Here is a 16,737-nt window from a genome sequence, read left to right as displayed (position 1 = left end):
TCAAAACTACAAAATGAGCAGACTGTTACTGCAGTTAATGAATTGGGACTCTTAATTAGTACATGAACTACTACAGATTTAGTGTTACTTCTTTACAACAATATGATTTATATAATGGTAACAACTGCATTATTTTCAATTTCCAAAATCAGAACTGTTCCTTCATTGACCACGAAATCCCTCAGGGCTATCTCAAGCAGATGCAAGCATTTCACAATGAGTATCACTCCACGGCAAGAAATGTCACGAGGGTCTAGCGACCATTTTAATCTTCCGTGATCTCGTCAAATGCAAGACAGGCTACGAATAGCTACTTCGTCACTACTGGCGCAAAGAGGAGGAGGAGGGCAAGGACAATTTGGCGCTCGAGGTTCTATTTCACAAGAACCTTCTTCGCATGGGGTTTGTCTCCATGGGTGGGGGGAGGCGCAAGAGTCAATTTATTAATTCACAAGAAAAAATGGAAAATTTACATACCTAGTGAATCTTTAAATCACTACAATGACGGTTTTGGCAAATGCACAGTTACCTGTAACATATAAAAACAACAATGTGACATATTTGCTGTCATGATGAATTAGATAAAACTTTCTCAACATACTGCATTCTAGCACCAAATCACGCACCGTTGTTGTGTGGAGGCGGCAACGAGTTCACGCAGGAGACGACGGGTCTGGGGCCTGGCGTGCAAGAAGTGGAAACCGTTCTACGTAGAGGAGCCATCTGGCGAAACAACCGATTTCCTTCGAAATACACCAGGCAGCGGGAGCGCTTAACAAAACACTGAGATAACACTTGCCAAAACGAAGCGCGGTTGTCCACTAGAAAGTCTGTGACAAGCTAATTTGTTAGATCTTCATCTTCCAGAGGTGAAGAGGTCATGTCAAAGTAACGACGAATTTCGGAAACGAGTGGTCTTAGAGGGTAAAGTTTAGTAAATGTCTCTTACGGCTGTCATCACCTCGGAAATGTTGCCAATTGTAATTTCGCTCAAATGAAGCTGTGGCAAAAAATGTCAATGGGCACCTCGAGTACCGTCGGAAATTCTTTACTTCGTTGGGGTATAACTTCAGCATTATCCACAGCACATGTACTAATGGATAAAGAGCAATATTTTTGTTAATGCGTTATCGCAATTACTACAGCTATACACATACATAGAGAGAGAGAGAGAGAGAGAGAGAGAGAGAGAGAGAGAGAGAGAGAGAGACTATCTATCTTGCAAACAAAACCAGGACTCTTGTCGTCTATTTTTAAAAAAAAAATTTAACCGAGTGTTGAAGTGAGGAAACGATCGATGCATTCCAAATAACGGTCTCCCATGTACTGAAAATTGTACAATTTCTAACAGCCCTAGAAACGCGCGAAAGTCTTCCTTTCCTCGAGTTTTGCTCTATATCTACCTAGCTTCTAGTTTACTTGGCATTGCATGTCACTTTTACTTCATCAGTTGGATATAGATACTACACAATACACATGCTATCTATATATATACAGTAAAACTATCTTTTCTTGTGTAATCAAAGAAAGTCACAGCAAATATGGACGTTCCCAATACATCACTTCGTTCATCCAACTGTAACGTTTGTTCCATGACAACAAAACTGAAAAACATTAATATGAAAAGTGATGCATTTCAGTACTAAAATCCAAAGAAAACACTTCTTAGGAATCTAGTTACCCGGTAAACTTCAAAAATGGCAAAGGCACAATATTTCCTTGTAATTTTTTATGCAGTCTGGTGGACCTGGATATCTGCAGTCCTTTATATACAGAGGCCTGAAGGGCAGAGGAAATGGGAAGGTACTGTACACATTACACAAGCCCCGAAATAGGCAATAACAAATGGTCCCGAGAGAGAGAGAGAGAGAGAGAGAGAGAGAGAGAGAGAGAGAGAGAGAGAGAGAGAGAGAGAGAGAGAGAGAGCGTCCACGAGTGGCCTCTGGTTCTCCAGTTCAACGGAATAATTGCAAATATTGTACCTACGAAAAGCGAAATTATAAGAATCAGGGGCAAGACCACCGTTGGGAGAATTTGTCTTCCAATGAATTTTGCCAGGAATGACATAAGGAACAGCACCTCCTAAATGAACAGCATTCCAAGTGATGAATAAAATCGAGAAGCTTAAATACGCAAAATATTTCATTACAATATTATAGGTTGATGTGAACGAGAGCATGGTTTGCTCATCTGTACGCCTTTTATCTGTACATTAGGAAAACTTTGTTGCGGACGCGAAAAAAATGTAAAGCTAAAACATTTTCAATGTCGTTACTTAAAAATAAAAGCAAACTAACTTGCATAATTGATCACCGACTCGAAAACAGTCTGCGTCTTTTTGTAAATGAATTCAACACCAGATATCTTTCGTAATAACAAAGTAAAACTTCTGAAACGGAATTAAAAGCATCTTGGTATCCTTTGACCTTCTTGGTAATGAGATGACTCGTCTGTTACATATCAATTTATTTGGGAAACTTAAAACTTCACTATAATGAACTACAAGCAAATTGCGTATCTTCATTTAATACCCCATCACCATACCCCTGAAAATCCCATAAAAGGTCAATCTACATAATGTAATAACTCTGATAATAGGTAAGAAAGTAAATTTTACAAGCTAATCACCGAACATCACTTATAAACTTTCGATGAGGCTTAACGTTAACGAAAGCTACTACCGCCGGTCATACCTAATTCAAGTGAGGGGTATTGGGGCATCCTGCTTCCCTTGTAAAAGGGCACCCCTCAGGCCCAATGAGGGGCTTCATAAAGCCCCCTCTGTCCGGCTTGTGACCTGCTGAGGGTCTGGTCCACACAGCCTCTCTTCTCTCTCCGCTGCTCTAAAACCACCTCGTCATCTTGTATCTCTGTCTAAGTGGTTGTGCTTCAAATACCCCATGAATAAAATATTCTCATTCTCATGCGTTCTTTGAAATAAATACTCCATTGTATTAACATTTCCAATATCACCGAATTAACGACATAAATAATGCATCGCACAGAAACGTGTTTCTTTAAGAGCTTTGGTTTTCTGTGGTCATCTGTTACCGCACCCTTGAATCACTTCTAAAATCCAGTCATGGACGGCAAACAACCACACTCCACAGCAGCTAAATTTAGTAGGAAGCCTTGTAATTGTACTAAAATACCATTATGCTTATATCTGAGTAACCTTTCAGTACCGGACCCATTTCTATCGGACCTGTAAAGAATTAAGCAGTAAGGTATTGTCGATTTCATAATGCATGACTACACAGACGGATATCTTACGCATTAAGTTTCTATCACGAATCCCGATCTAAATATAGAATATGACACTGCATGGCATAAATTATGAATGAAGCAAATTTTGCTTCGAATACAAATCCTTCGCCTCCTCTTAGACAAACTGTCACCTTTGTACATATAAGAAAAGCATTTGATTCTAATTCGATTTCGAGTATGCCAATACAATCGATTCAGATCCAGATGTGCGGATACAAAAGCACTAAGCTACCTGGCAAGTCCGTCCACTTCACTTTAACTGATTTTATTAATGGCCATCTTTGGTTTCTAAATCAGTATTTCTTCACAGAAAATTTTTTATTTATAAGTGCCTTTGCCAAGGAGCTCACTTTGTAGGTTCAGTTTTGCCTGCTTGTCTGTTTGCACGTTCACATGTACAGTATATTAATAAATAACTTTACGAAACCTTCGTGAAAAAAATTCCCCATGCTCAAAGAACAACTGATTTTATTCTGTTTTGGGTGATCTGATTTTGTCCTGTATTTTCTACTCCTTCAAAACTAATTCTGTTAATGATGTGTATTTAAAGAACACCGCAGCTTTCTTCCGTTCCTGAAGATAACATTGTATGTTGCATAGTATTTGTGTAAGTGTGCTATTTTCATAACAGCATTTGTAAAACAAAACTTAAATGACACAGTACTTGATAAATTATATTTAATGCACGGATAAAGGTTTGTCAACTCTCTCTCTCTCTCTCTCTCTCTCTCTCTCTCTCTCTCTCTCTCTCTCTCTCTCTCTCTCTCTCTCTATTGTGGATAATGGACTATTTATTTATTCTACCAAAGTCTGCTTGGCAAGTTATGATTACATATTTTGTCAATCAGATGTTTTAAGAAAAAACTAGACAAAATCCCTGGATCTTGGTATGTATTTGGATCAACATTAATATCTAATAAAAAAAATTCCCAAGGACATCAAGTTTTTTTCAGACATTTGTACATATTTGTGCCAAGGTTTCGAATAATCCTTTTCACAGTTCATCACTATTGGTAAGGCTCATTCCAAGGGTCCACATCAGGCCTCCTACCCCTTTTCACATTTTATGGAAGAGCCCGTGTTGGAATAAGGCCGGCTTAATCTAAACCAGCCACCATCTGCCAGACAGATCAACAAACCAAACCTGAATCGCGATTTCCCAGACGGAGTCCCGTGCATGAAATGAATATGATGCACATTAAATATACACAGATTCCTCCCACAGCGAACAACCAAGAAATGGAAAACATAGAAATCTAAATATCTTTAGAAAAATTAATAATTCAAATCTAGATCTGGAATTCAAGAAACTGTCAGTTGTAAATGACTGATGTTACTAAATGATTACAAGAAAATACACGAATTATTGCATTACGAAATTGTTCACGATTTTATTAATTTTTTTTTTTGGGGGGGGCTTGATATATCACTTCACTGAACCCTTACACATAAAACGGACTTTTCAGTCCACTTATATTTTAGGGAATTGGTAACTGAGCCCAAGTTGGACATCCAAAAAAAATCTTGAGGAAACGTATCTCCAAGTCAGGATCTAGGCCAGCAAAAACATACAATGGACCAGTACGTGACTCATGGCTGACTAGTCCACCAAATCTTTATTAATGCCTCCGTAAAGGAATTACTTAAGCAAAGCATTAGACAAGCTAAGCAGAACGAAGGGCAAATCAAAATGTTTACACATAAACCAACACAACGAAGATCATCACCCACTGACATCGACAGTATTACCATACCGAGACGCTGATACGAATACAATTTCGCGCCGTTCCACCTACTCTTCAAAAGTCACCTAATGATTGCACTGCTTATCTATATACAAGGTCTATTCTTTAGACCTTGTGTATATGCGTGCATGTATGTGTGTGTGTGTGTGTGTGTGTATGTATATATATATATATATATATATATATATATATATATATATATATATATATATATATATATATATATATATATTTATTATATAATCAGGAGAAAATATATATATTATTTATTACACTTAATCAGGAGAAATTGCTCTGAAAAAAAATGTACACTAATATATAAGTATATTATATAAATTGCTATGAAAAATATATATATATATATATATATATATATATATATATATATATATATATATATATATATATATATATATATATATATATAATATATCATATATATGTATACTGTATATACATATATTATATACATATATACATGTAGTGTACATTTCTTCAGAGTGATTTCTGAGAACGTGCTTATTTTGTGTGTGTGTGTGTGTGTGTGTTGTTCCCGGTATTTTCTCCTGATTAAGGAATAATAAATCATAATCTTTCTTGATTTGCGGTTAAATATTTTTAAGTACATAGACATATACACTATATCACATTAAGGCATATGTGCGTATAAGAGACAATGCGCATCCTGAGAAAACTATAATCCACACAGCTAAATCGTTCCTTTACAGGAGGAGTTTGGTACTCAGGGAGGGAGAGCGATACCATGAACAGTACAACGAGATAATGCCGCGAGGAAGGCATCCATTTAACACCGGAACAAAACCCCAGAGAGAGAGAGAGAGAGAGAGAGAGAGAGAGAGAGAGAGAGAGAGAGAGAGAGAGAGAGAGAACAAAGGAACGAAGGGGAGAATGATCCTGCTGATGCTGCTAGCGTTTATGTCCAACATAGGCATTAAATTCTGAGAGAGAGAGAGAGAGAGAGAGAGAGAGAGAGAGAGAGAGAGAGAGAGAGAGAGAGAGAGAGAGAGAGGTTGTTTGTTTATTAACTGATTTACGATTAGTATATAAAATGCGAATTAACCTTTCGGTAATTTCCAAGTTACAGGAATGAAGTGACGGTTCGCCGACAGGTTTTCGTAGACCATATCAACATCAGGACAATCTAACTTTTTTTTTTCCTGAAAACTCTTTTACTGTGATCTACAAACATAATATAAGAAAAGTGGAATAGCATGACTAGATACGCGCTGATTTGAACAATTAAAAGTTGTTGTATGCAGAGTAAAGTCGAACGGGTTTGAATGATAATGGAGCGGAGAGGGATTAAGAATTAGAGATGCCTACGAAAGTGAGTGTTGAGGATGAAATGATACCAGTTAACAAGATGAGGGTTGAAAAGGATGGGGGGGGGTCGAGTTTAATGAGTGGCTGACCGGTTTGTGGAAGGTATGTCTCGACAGCAGAGTTTCCATAGGAACGGGTAAGTAGACGATTAGGGGGTTTCGGATTACTTGATAAGACTAGGAATATGTAAAGCAAAGTCTTGGATGGAAAAGTCTAGAATACAACAGAAGGACTGATAAAGGGAGAGAAGACGGTTCAGATAAGGTAGGGGGTAGAAGTATCAATTAAGACAAGGTAGAGGTTATAAACATGAACTGCTTGGTATGGAATGGAATATAAACCTTAGGCCAAAGGCCAAGCACTACAACCTATGAGGTCATTCACCGCTGGATGAGAAATTGAGAGCAAAAAGGTTTTGAAGGTGTAACAGGAGGAAAACCTCGCTGTCACCCTAGTAAACAATTGTCCGGAGAGCGTGGAAAGTAAGACGGAAGAAAGAGAATATGAATGGAGATACAGTAAAAGGAATGAAAGGGTTTGCAGCTAAGGGGCGATGGTACACTACAAAGAACCTTCAGTGATGCCTACAGTGCACTATCCCCCCGCGCCCCCAACGGAGAACTGCTTGTTCTGAAACAGCTGTTCACAAAAACCTTAGTATAAAAGGAAAGGCTGTACGAGAAAGCTTACGATAAAATAAAAGTAAAGGAACATGGCAGGTGTTACAAACGCGTAGTAAAATGAAAATGGCTGAAAAAAACAGTTTGTATTATGCAAGCCAAGTTAAGTGTAGCTTAGTTTAACCAGACCACTGAGCTGATTAACAGCTCTCCTAGGGCTGGCCGAAGGATTAGACTTATTTTACGTGGCTAAGAACCAATTGGTTACTTAGCACCGGGACCTACAGCTTATTGTGGAATCCGAACCACATTATACCGAGAAATTAATTTCTATCACCAGAAATAAATTTCTCTAATTTTTCATTGGCCGGTCGGAGAATCGAGCGCGGTCCCAGCAGAGTGCTACCCGAGAACGATACCAACCTGTCCAATGAGGAACTGCATGCAAGCCAAGCTTATGTTAGATTATGTACATGAGAGAGTTATAAAAAATGGTCTCGGATAAGAGTGTGCTACCACTGTAGCATATTATTTCTCTATTAGAATGATGAGAAATGTCAAGGGACGAACAGTTGTGGCGTGAATAAGTTTATAATAATTAGTCGAGTGTTATTAAACACGACGGTGCAAATATGACATTACATATGTGTGTGTGTGTGTGTGTGTGTATATATATATATATATATATATATATATATATATATATATATATATATATATATATATATATATATATATATATATATATATATATATATAAAGCTGAAAGTGTATATTAACATCAGAAGGGTACGTTGGTACGTGGAAGCCATGATGATACAGCAATGACTGTTAGCATGAACACAGGGAGAAAAGAAGCGGTTGATTCGTTTGTGTATTTGGACGCAAACGTCACGGATCTTGCATAATGAAGTGAATCACAAAACATGTAATTCAAGAAAAATGTGTACGGAAGCAAAAATTCAATTTAAGTACACTTGCTTTTTGCAGACAATGAAAGCACGAATTTTTTAGCTTCTTTACAAACAATATATTAAATTATTGCACGAAAATTATTATTCATGATTCAATGATAAAAAGGTGGATTTTTACCCAAATAATTTAGGGTAAAAATTGTTTTATGATCATATCATCCGCCTAACAAGAACTGCAGAATAAGAAACAGTAGTGAGAGCAGTTACAATCCTAAACAATATTCGTTATTTATATTTTATTTATTAAAAATAAATTTAAAAATGAGCCTGTCTTGGGTAATTGAAAGGTTCACGGGGGCTACGAAGACCATGGTTGTTGCAACGCCAGTTTTTACGAACAAAAAATCTGTCAATCAACGATCCATGAGATATAGCATGCATAAATATGTTAGGATATATCCATCAAACCTCTGTTTGTCAATTAAGTGCCTAACGAACACTTAAACATCAGCGTCTGTCAGCGAATGAATTCATGAAAAAGGAGACATGGCCAAGATAAATCCACGAACGAAAAAAAAAAAAAAAAATTCAAAATTTGAAGCACAATAAGGGCAATATTGGAAAAAGGTAGCGCGTGGCGCGAAGCAGAACATTTGGAAAACTGGAGAGCACAAAACATCACCTGCTGTTCAGCGTGATCTAAAAAGTCAGCAATAACCAGGCTGCTGATACTCGGCTCGAGACGGAACAACAGCCAATTGAAACTTGCGCCCCGGTGAAATGAGAACAGGGAAGCGAGTTCGCGTGATAATTGAAACAGCAATTACGCGACGTCGAAAAGAAAGACGTAGCAGGTGAGCAAGTTAATACAGTGAAAGCGACCGAAGTTAATCAACAGGAACGAAAAAATGACATGGCGAACAGAAGGCATCATCATCAAATTATCCAAACGGATTATTCAACAATATTTGAATGATATTATTATCATTATTTAGTAGATGAAACCTATCCACATGGAACAAGCACACAGGGGGGCCATTGACTTGAAATTCAAGCTTCCAAAGAATGTTGGTTTCAACCTCCCAACGCAGACCCCACACTGCAACAGTGATACAGAGCCAGTGAATTTTCATCGCCCTGGGGGAGACGCGAACCCGCGACAACTGAGTGGCATACCACGACACTAACCACTATACCAGCGGACAAGCATAAAATGAACGAAAGTTCTTTTAAAGGGAGCATACATGAACGGAACTTGACCACACCTACTACCAGACCGCTGCTACGAAGGCAAAAGTGTCTATTAAATCTCCTCAACGGCCGATGATATTTACACCTGTTTATGGAAGAACACTTGCATCGCTCTCAGCACTTGAAAGTATCCGCAGGAGGTTGCACGTGTGGTCATGACTGTGAAGTAGCTGACCTGATGACGCTCAAACAAGCATTTCTGATGCACTAATAAATGAAGCCAACTTAAACATTTCAAGTGTCATGTGACCAATGATAAATGAAACCAACTTAAACATTTCAAGTATCATGTGACCAATGACAAATGAAGCCAACTTAAACATTTCAAGTATCATGTGACCAATAACAAATGAAGCCAACTTAAACATTTCAAGTATCATGTGACCTAGTAATGACCAATACAAATGAAGCCAACTTAAACATTTCAAGTATCATGTGACCAATGACAAATGAAGCCAACTTAAACATTTCAAGTATCATGTGACCAATGACAAATGAAACCAACTTAAACATTTCAAGTATCATGTGACCAATGATAAATGAAGCCAACTTAAACATTTCAAGTATCATATGACCAATGATAAATGAAGGCCACTTAAATATTTCAAGTATCATATGACCAATGACAAAAGAAGCCAACTTAATCATTTCAAGTATCATATGACCAATGATAAATGAAGCCAACTTAAACATTTCAAGTACCATATGACCAATGATAAGTGAAGCCAACTTAAACATTTCAAGTATCATATGAACAGTATGTACATGCATACCTAAACAAATGTCATGCTTTGTATGCACTACTGACACTTTTTCACTGGTATGCATCGAGTGCAGGCTTACAACCAGCACCACATACCGGAATTATTAGTAGACGGACAACGCACGAGAATTCTAAATTTTCTCCTTAATTGGGAGAAACCAACAAATGAAAACAGATCGACGGATTGAAAGACACGCAATGTCGGTAGTCGAAAGATGAAACCAGGAGAACTGACAGACAGGCGTAAGTTAACTAGTAAATTAAAGGAACTACGAGATAAGGCCATGGAATGTGTCGTTTTGGAATTGTCGATCAGGCATTCCATGGATTTTTACAACTGGAAACTGCTTGATCGCGTGTACCTTTAAAATGACATTCTTCAGACCGTTGTTGACGCGTCTGGTGCATCGAGTCTTCAGTACCATTTCTTCTCTTACGACTCTCGTAGTTATCAAATACTTTCCACCTTCGACTGTATCCGTGCGCAGACTCCAACCGCACAGACACATGAAATCTGCTCTTATTCTATGACTGAAACATTTATTGAAGGCATTCATTCAGTAAGAATACCTTTATCCAGCCTGAATGGAAGCCATGGATTAATTAAAACGAGTGCATATAGGACATTGTGCAATTGTGCAGAACTACTGATTCGAGTTACTAAGCGAAGGTGGGTCTCTCTCTCTCTCTCTCTCTCTCTCTCTCTCTCTCTCTCCTAGTGTATGTATGTATGTGTGTGTGTATATATGTATATGTATATATATGTATATATATATATATATATATATATATATATATGTATATATATATATATATATATATATATATATATATATATATATATATATATATATATATATATATATATATATATACATACACTCAGGCAACAAGGCATAAGAATATGAGAACAAAGCATGAAAGACAAAATATGTTCACCGTCCCCGCCCACAGACCTCATCATCTCTATTTCGCAACAACTAAACGAATGTAAATTTTTGCACTGACATTGAAGGAGAAAGAAATTATAAAGAAAAATTTGTCGGACTATTTACCAAGGCAGAATAAACAAAGCATATGCTCTTCCGTCATTAAACGTACTAGTAATGTCACTGTTCTGCTAGATGTAGAAAATTATCAAAAATTAAAAGACGAAATCGAAAAAACCCTCACCCAATAGGTTTCCAGAGAGAATCATCCGGCAGGTGAAGTTTTAAAAGACCCAGGACCTAGGCGAGAGAGAGAGAGAGAGAGAGAGAGAGAGAGAGAGAGAGAGAGAGAGAGAGAGAGAGAGAGAGAGAGAGAGAGATCCACTATATATCCCAAAGGCAATGGAAACGGTAGGCCAAACTAAATCCCCCCATATCTGGTGAAAATCAATTTACGTGTTTCCACAGAAGGGGACCAATCGCCATTACCTACGGGTTGCGAAATGCATGTAGCCAAACCTATACGTTCCCCGTTTTCTATAAGGCCAAGAACTCTTAACTTTTGGCAACAAAAATAACTGATTGTGATTCTTGAAATTAGAAGGAAAAATCAACAAAAACATTAGCTGGGTACCATTTAAAAGGTTGGAAGTGACAATGAAATAAGCCAGTGACAAAAACTGATTGCTATCAGTCAATTCTGGGTAATATTAACCATTTAAAAAATCATTAAAAAAAATCTTCCCGAAAAGAACAGACAGTGACAAAAGAGTTGACTTACTCTTAAGCATTTTGCAACAGGATACAAGATTAAAACTGATGAACTGAACAGCACAACTGCTCCCCATTTCATGTTTCATATGATCACCATTTGTGACATCAAACCACCATTTGTGACATCAGTACAAGATTCTGAATACCGAACACGTGTCAGAAGTGTAAGTTACGGTGTTGCCGCTGTTGTCAGCGCTAGTACCTGGCCAACGCTTTCATAATATAAAAGACTACTTCATCCTGAAGCTGCAGAACGCTTGCACATGATCATGTATCCCAGACTGGTACTTCGTGTCCATCGTTACCAAAGATACAGCTCTCTGGGCTGGCCTCGTCACTGCTTGGACATAGCATAATATAGCTTCTTATGAAGGAACAGAATATTGATGGTGTGGAAATGTGTCATCCAAACGTGGAGGAAAAGTATTGGTGATTTGAAAGATTGACTACACACTTAAATTCATACAGGTGATCAAGTTATACCACAGCAAGTGTTCCATCAATAACGTGGATTACTCTTAATAAAAATCTGTCATGAAGAACTGTGGTGCGATTCTGTCAAATCTGACTTACTTCGGCAACAGATGCAGTCAAAACGTACCATTGTTAATCTATTTCGGCCAAATATATAAAAATTCATGAGATTTCACCTGCAACAGCCGAAGATGTGATCAAAATAAAATATAATTTTCCCCAGCCAAAGATGCTATTAAATTACAGCCTATTTCATCTGTTTTAACCAAAGATGCTTTCAAATTAGTCAAAATTATATTTCCATTTTCCAAATTTTCCAAAAAAAATTTCCCCTGCTTCTTCCAAACAATTATGTTGTTAAATTTTACTGAATTTCACATGCAACAGTACTTATCACAAAATTTCCGCAGACTTCATGTTTTTGTCTTTTTAAACCAAAGATCCCGTCAATATGAATACAATAATTAAGAAAGTAAATACAAGCTTCGAGAGTATCCTCAGCCTTGGCAAATTCTGAGCATGCGGTCACCTAAAGGCAAGCATTAAAAAAAAAAAAAAAAAAAAAAAAATATATATATATATATATATATATATATATATATATATATATATATATATATATATATATATATATAAAGAAAGGGAGGAGACAAACGGAACATTATTTAAAGAAGAAGATACACCGTTCTTGCTTGTTGGTTCTTGGTGCAAATATCGAATGAAATATAAACAAGCATTCTCGAAAGACGTCTTGTACTAGCAATCTCAAATGATCTACAATACTTTTTGGTCACTATTATCATAATGCTGGAGCAAACGGCTTAGTAACGAGCAGAGTTCTTCATTGCAGGGGTGGGTAGAGCTCTCGGCTAGCACGCTGTTGGCCCAGCGTTCGACTCTCCGACCGACCAATAAAGAATTAGAGGAATGTAGTTCTGGTGATAGAAATTCATTTCTCGTCACAATGTGGTTTGGATTCCACAATAAGCTGTAGGTCCCGTTGCTAGGTAACCAGTTGGTTCTTAGCCACGTAAAATAAATCTTATCCTTCGGGCCAGTCCTAGGAGAGCTGTTGATCAGCTCAGTGGTCTGGTTAAACTAAAGATATACTTAAAGTAGCCTGTTTGGCCTTCTTCCAACATATCTATTTCTACAGTGAGCTTTCATTCTAGAGACGGAGCGAAGGCTCCCATTTGCCGTTGAGATGCCACTGTGTCCCGCTGCATAAAACTGGTGGTCTTGCTTTTGCTGCTAAGTACAGTACAGTACTCGAGAGCTATATGCGACACTACTACAGATTTTATACTGCATGCCTAAGTATAGCTCCTTTGTTTGTTGGTATATTTATATTAATTTGTTATGCAGTGATGTTTTCCCTATTACAAATATGGAAGCTTCCTTTGTAATAATAATAGAATAATAAAATTGCTTTGGCAATTCTGGTATGCTCTAACTTACCAGTATCCTCCTCCTCCCGAGAAAGCAGAAAGCACAAAAAAATTCTGCGTATATATCCACCCGGATTTTGCTGAGCAGAAGAGCTAAATATATCCTTTTTTGGGGGGGGGGAGGAATATCAATTATTCCCCTATCACGATCCTAATTCTCAAATTTTGAAGCTCTGTCTTAGACTAACTCGACCATATTCAATGCTAAAGTCCAGAGAAGAATATGATTAACACATTCAATAATACTAAAATACTACTAAGGGTAAGGATTTATAATGATAAGTGGATTAGTCAGTATTATAATTATTATCATTTTAAATAATGGGTAGTACTATAACGTATCTTCTATCTTCAAAACATCAGCTTGACAACAATCGAATCAGGGTGTTAATCAAGAGGGCCTGAAAGGATTCACTGTCTTCTAATAATGGAGGAATTCCCCGAATATAGCCCGCAGGGAGGAAATGAAGAGCTTTCGCTGGTGAGGGGAGTAGCTGGCAGTCTTAATTAGGGTTCTGGGTGTCCTAGTGCCACTACAAAGCTCACTGAATATGTCCACTACCTACAGACACCCCCACTAATCAAAACATGGAACTCCATATATGCTGTGAAAATCAAATACGACAACTACACTCAAGCTACTCTCATAACACGGTCAAGACTAGCATCTTCCGTACTTTCTAGGAAGTTAAGTATACCTTAGTTTTACCAGACCACTGAGCTGATTAACAGCTCTCTAGGGCTGGCCCGAAGGATCAGACTTATTTTACGTGGCTAAGAACCAACTGGTTACCTAGCAACAGGACCTACAGCTTATTGTGGAATCCGAACCACATTATAGCGAGAAATGAATTTCCATCACCAGAAATAAATTCCTCTAACTCTTCAATAGCCGGCCGGAAACTCGAACTCGGGCCTAGCGTGTGCTAGCCCACAACTCTACCGACTCGCCCAACAAAGAGCTTGTACTTTCTACAAAACACAAATGATAATACAAGGTAAATTTAACTTGCGTACTACAAGTAAAAAAAAGTGGGGGGGGAACAGGTGGTCAGGCACGTTACTAATGGGCCTCGCGTAGTAGGAGACAGTTGTAGCCAAGGTCTAGAGGGGAGTTTGGAAGGAGTGCCAGAACCGGGCAATCAGAGGATATGTGAAGTAGAAAACAATGTCTTCTTTTTCTCGGAAGCAACCAAATCATAGTGGAAATAACTGACAAGTGGGATAGTTCAACGAGCACACACACACACACACACACATGCATGCCGAAAAACCGAAAACTTTCATATTGCAATTACACCAAATGATATGCATGCGACTAAATAATTTCAGTAAATGGTAACGGTTAATGTAACGGCAGCATTTTTCTCCGATGGCTTACAACGAGTTCTAATCTAACGGATTCAATTTCTGATTACAGTATAACAAAGCACTGACAGCTATGAAAACGAGGAACCTAAAGGGACGAATTAACATTAGTTATTGTATGCATTCCGACAATTTGAACCAAATACAGTGTTTCACATACAGCGCTGGGCAAGACACGATAGAACATAATCAACACAGAACGACGAAAATATCTTTAAAAGTATATTTCTTAATCACTAGGGGACTACGGATTAAGAGGAAAAACGTTCCTTCATAAAGAAAAGTATTTAGGAATTTTCTGTGAAAACTGGAAAATGTTTGAAATGCTTGCAAAATTCGTCACGAAAATTATACAATTATCGAGCTTGGTATTTAACTTCACCCCCATAAGTATCCTTAAGATAGTGAAACGAACTGATTGTGCTGATTGTGTGAACAAATATGTATATATATATATATATATATATATATATATATATATATATATATATATAATGTATGTATGTATACTGTATAAATGTGTTTGTGTGTATATTTTATTTATATGTATATTTACATATACATATATATACATTACATATATATACATTACATATATAAATATATAAAATCACGGTGCTATGATAAAAATTCATAAATATATATATATATATATATATATATATATATATATATATATGATAAAAATTCACGGTGATAAAAATTCACACACACACACACACACACACACACACATATATATATATATATATATATATATATATATATATATATATATTTATATATTAACAGACTAACTTTTAAAGCCCTCTGATGAATTAAAAACAAAAAAATTACACCCAAAGGCATGAAGACGAACTTCAGTTGATAATGCTGGGTAAGAGCTACATGTTTCAGTCTGTGATTCAAAATACTGAGAACGTTTATGACAACCTAAATAACTGACCAATATTTTACGTGACATAACAAGCATTTCATCAAATAATACATCATTTACTTATATGCAATTCATCAACTAACACATCATCTACTTATACCAAGCAATTCATCACCTAACACACCATTTACTTATAACAAGCATTTAATGAACTAACACATCTTTTACTTATAACAAGCAATTCATCACCTAATACACTATTTTCCTTTATAACAAGCAATTCATCACCTAACACATCATTTACTTATAACAAGCAATTCATCACCTAATACATCATTCACTTATAACAAGCAATTCATTAACACGTCATTTACTTACAACAAGCAATTCATCAACTACCACATCATTTACTTATAACAAGCAGTTCATCAACTAACACATTATTCACTTATAACAAGCAATTCATCAACCAACACATCATTCACTTATAACAAGAAATTCATCACCTAACACATCAGTCACTTATAACACGCAATGCATCAAGTTGACGACACTCTTGACAAACATAAAGTTCTAATTATTCCCTCATGACAGATTCTTTTTTGTAACCAGGCATTAGTTAGGTGATGAATAAAATCAACAATGGAAATGATACAAAAGTAAGTAAAAGAATCATAAAAAAATATGACAGAAATGATAGCCAAAAGAAATGAAAAGAAATGTTTGGTTTCGTTAATAAAAAAATATATATATATATATATATATATATATATATATATATATATATATATATACCGTATATATAATATAAATATATGTAATTATGTGAATCTGTATATATAACTATATATATATACTGTATATAAATGTATGCAAATATATGTACATATATATATTACATATATACATAATATATGTATACATACATACCTACATTTATGTTTATATATCCATAATATATAT

General features: G+C 36.5%; 1 protein-coding gene across 21 annotated transcripts in view; it reads right to left on the bottom strand.

Moving 5' to 3' along the window:
• Positions 1 to 16,737, bottom strand: part of Orp8 (Oxysterol-binding protein-related protein 8) — a 420,271-nt gene that overhangs the window by 241,858 nt on the left and 161,676 nt on the right. Inside the window, exon 1 of one of the 21 annotated variants that reach the window (XM_067111148.1) lies at positions 627 to 913. The exons of 19 other annotated variants lie outside the window; for them this stretch is intronic. In XM_067111148.1, the coding sequence (XP_066967249.1) occupies positions 627 to 723 (97 nt within the window). In that variant the 5' untranslated portion in view covers positions 724 to 913. Of the gene's footprint in view, positions 1 to 626; positions 914 to 16,737 lie in introns of those variants that run through there. One more of the 21 variants, XM_067111132.1, reaches the window with a different exon arrangement.

The sequence above is a fragment of the Macrobrachium rosenbergii genome, chromosome 11 (genome assembly GCF_040412425.1).
Source record: "Macrobrachium rosenbergii isolate ZJJX-2024 chromosome 11, ASM4041242v1, whole genome shotgun sequence".
Lineage (NCBI taxonomy): Eukaryota > Metazoa > Arthropoda > Malacostraca > Decapoda > Palaemonidae > Macrobrachium > Macrobrachium rosenbergii.
The sequence above is the reverse complement of the archived record's forward strand: the minus strand, read 5'-3'. Positions and strand labels throughout refer to the sequence as shown.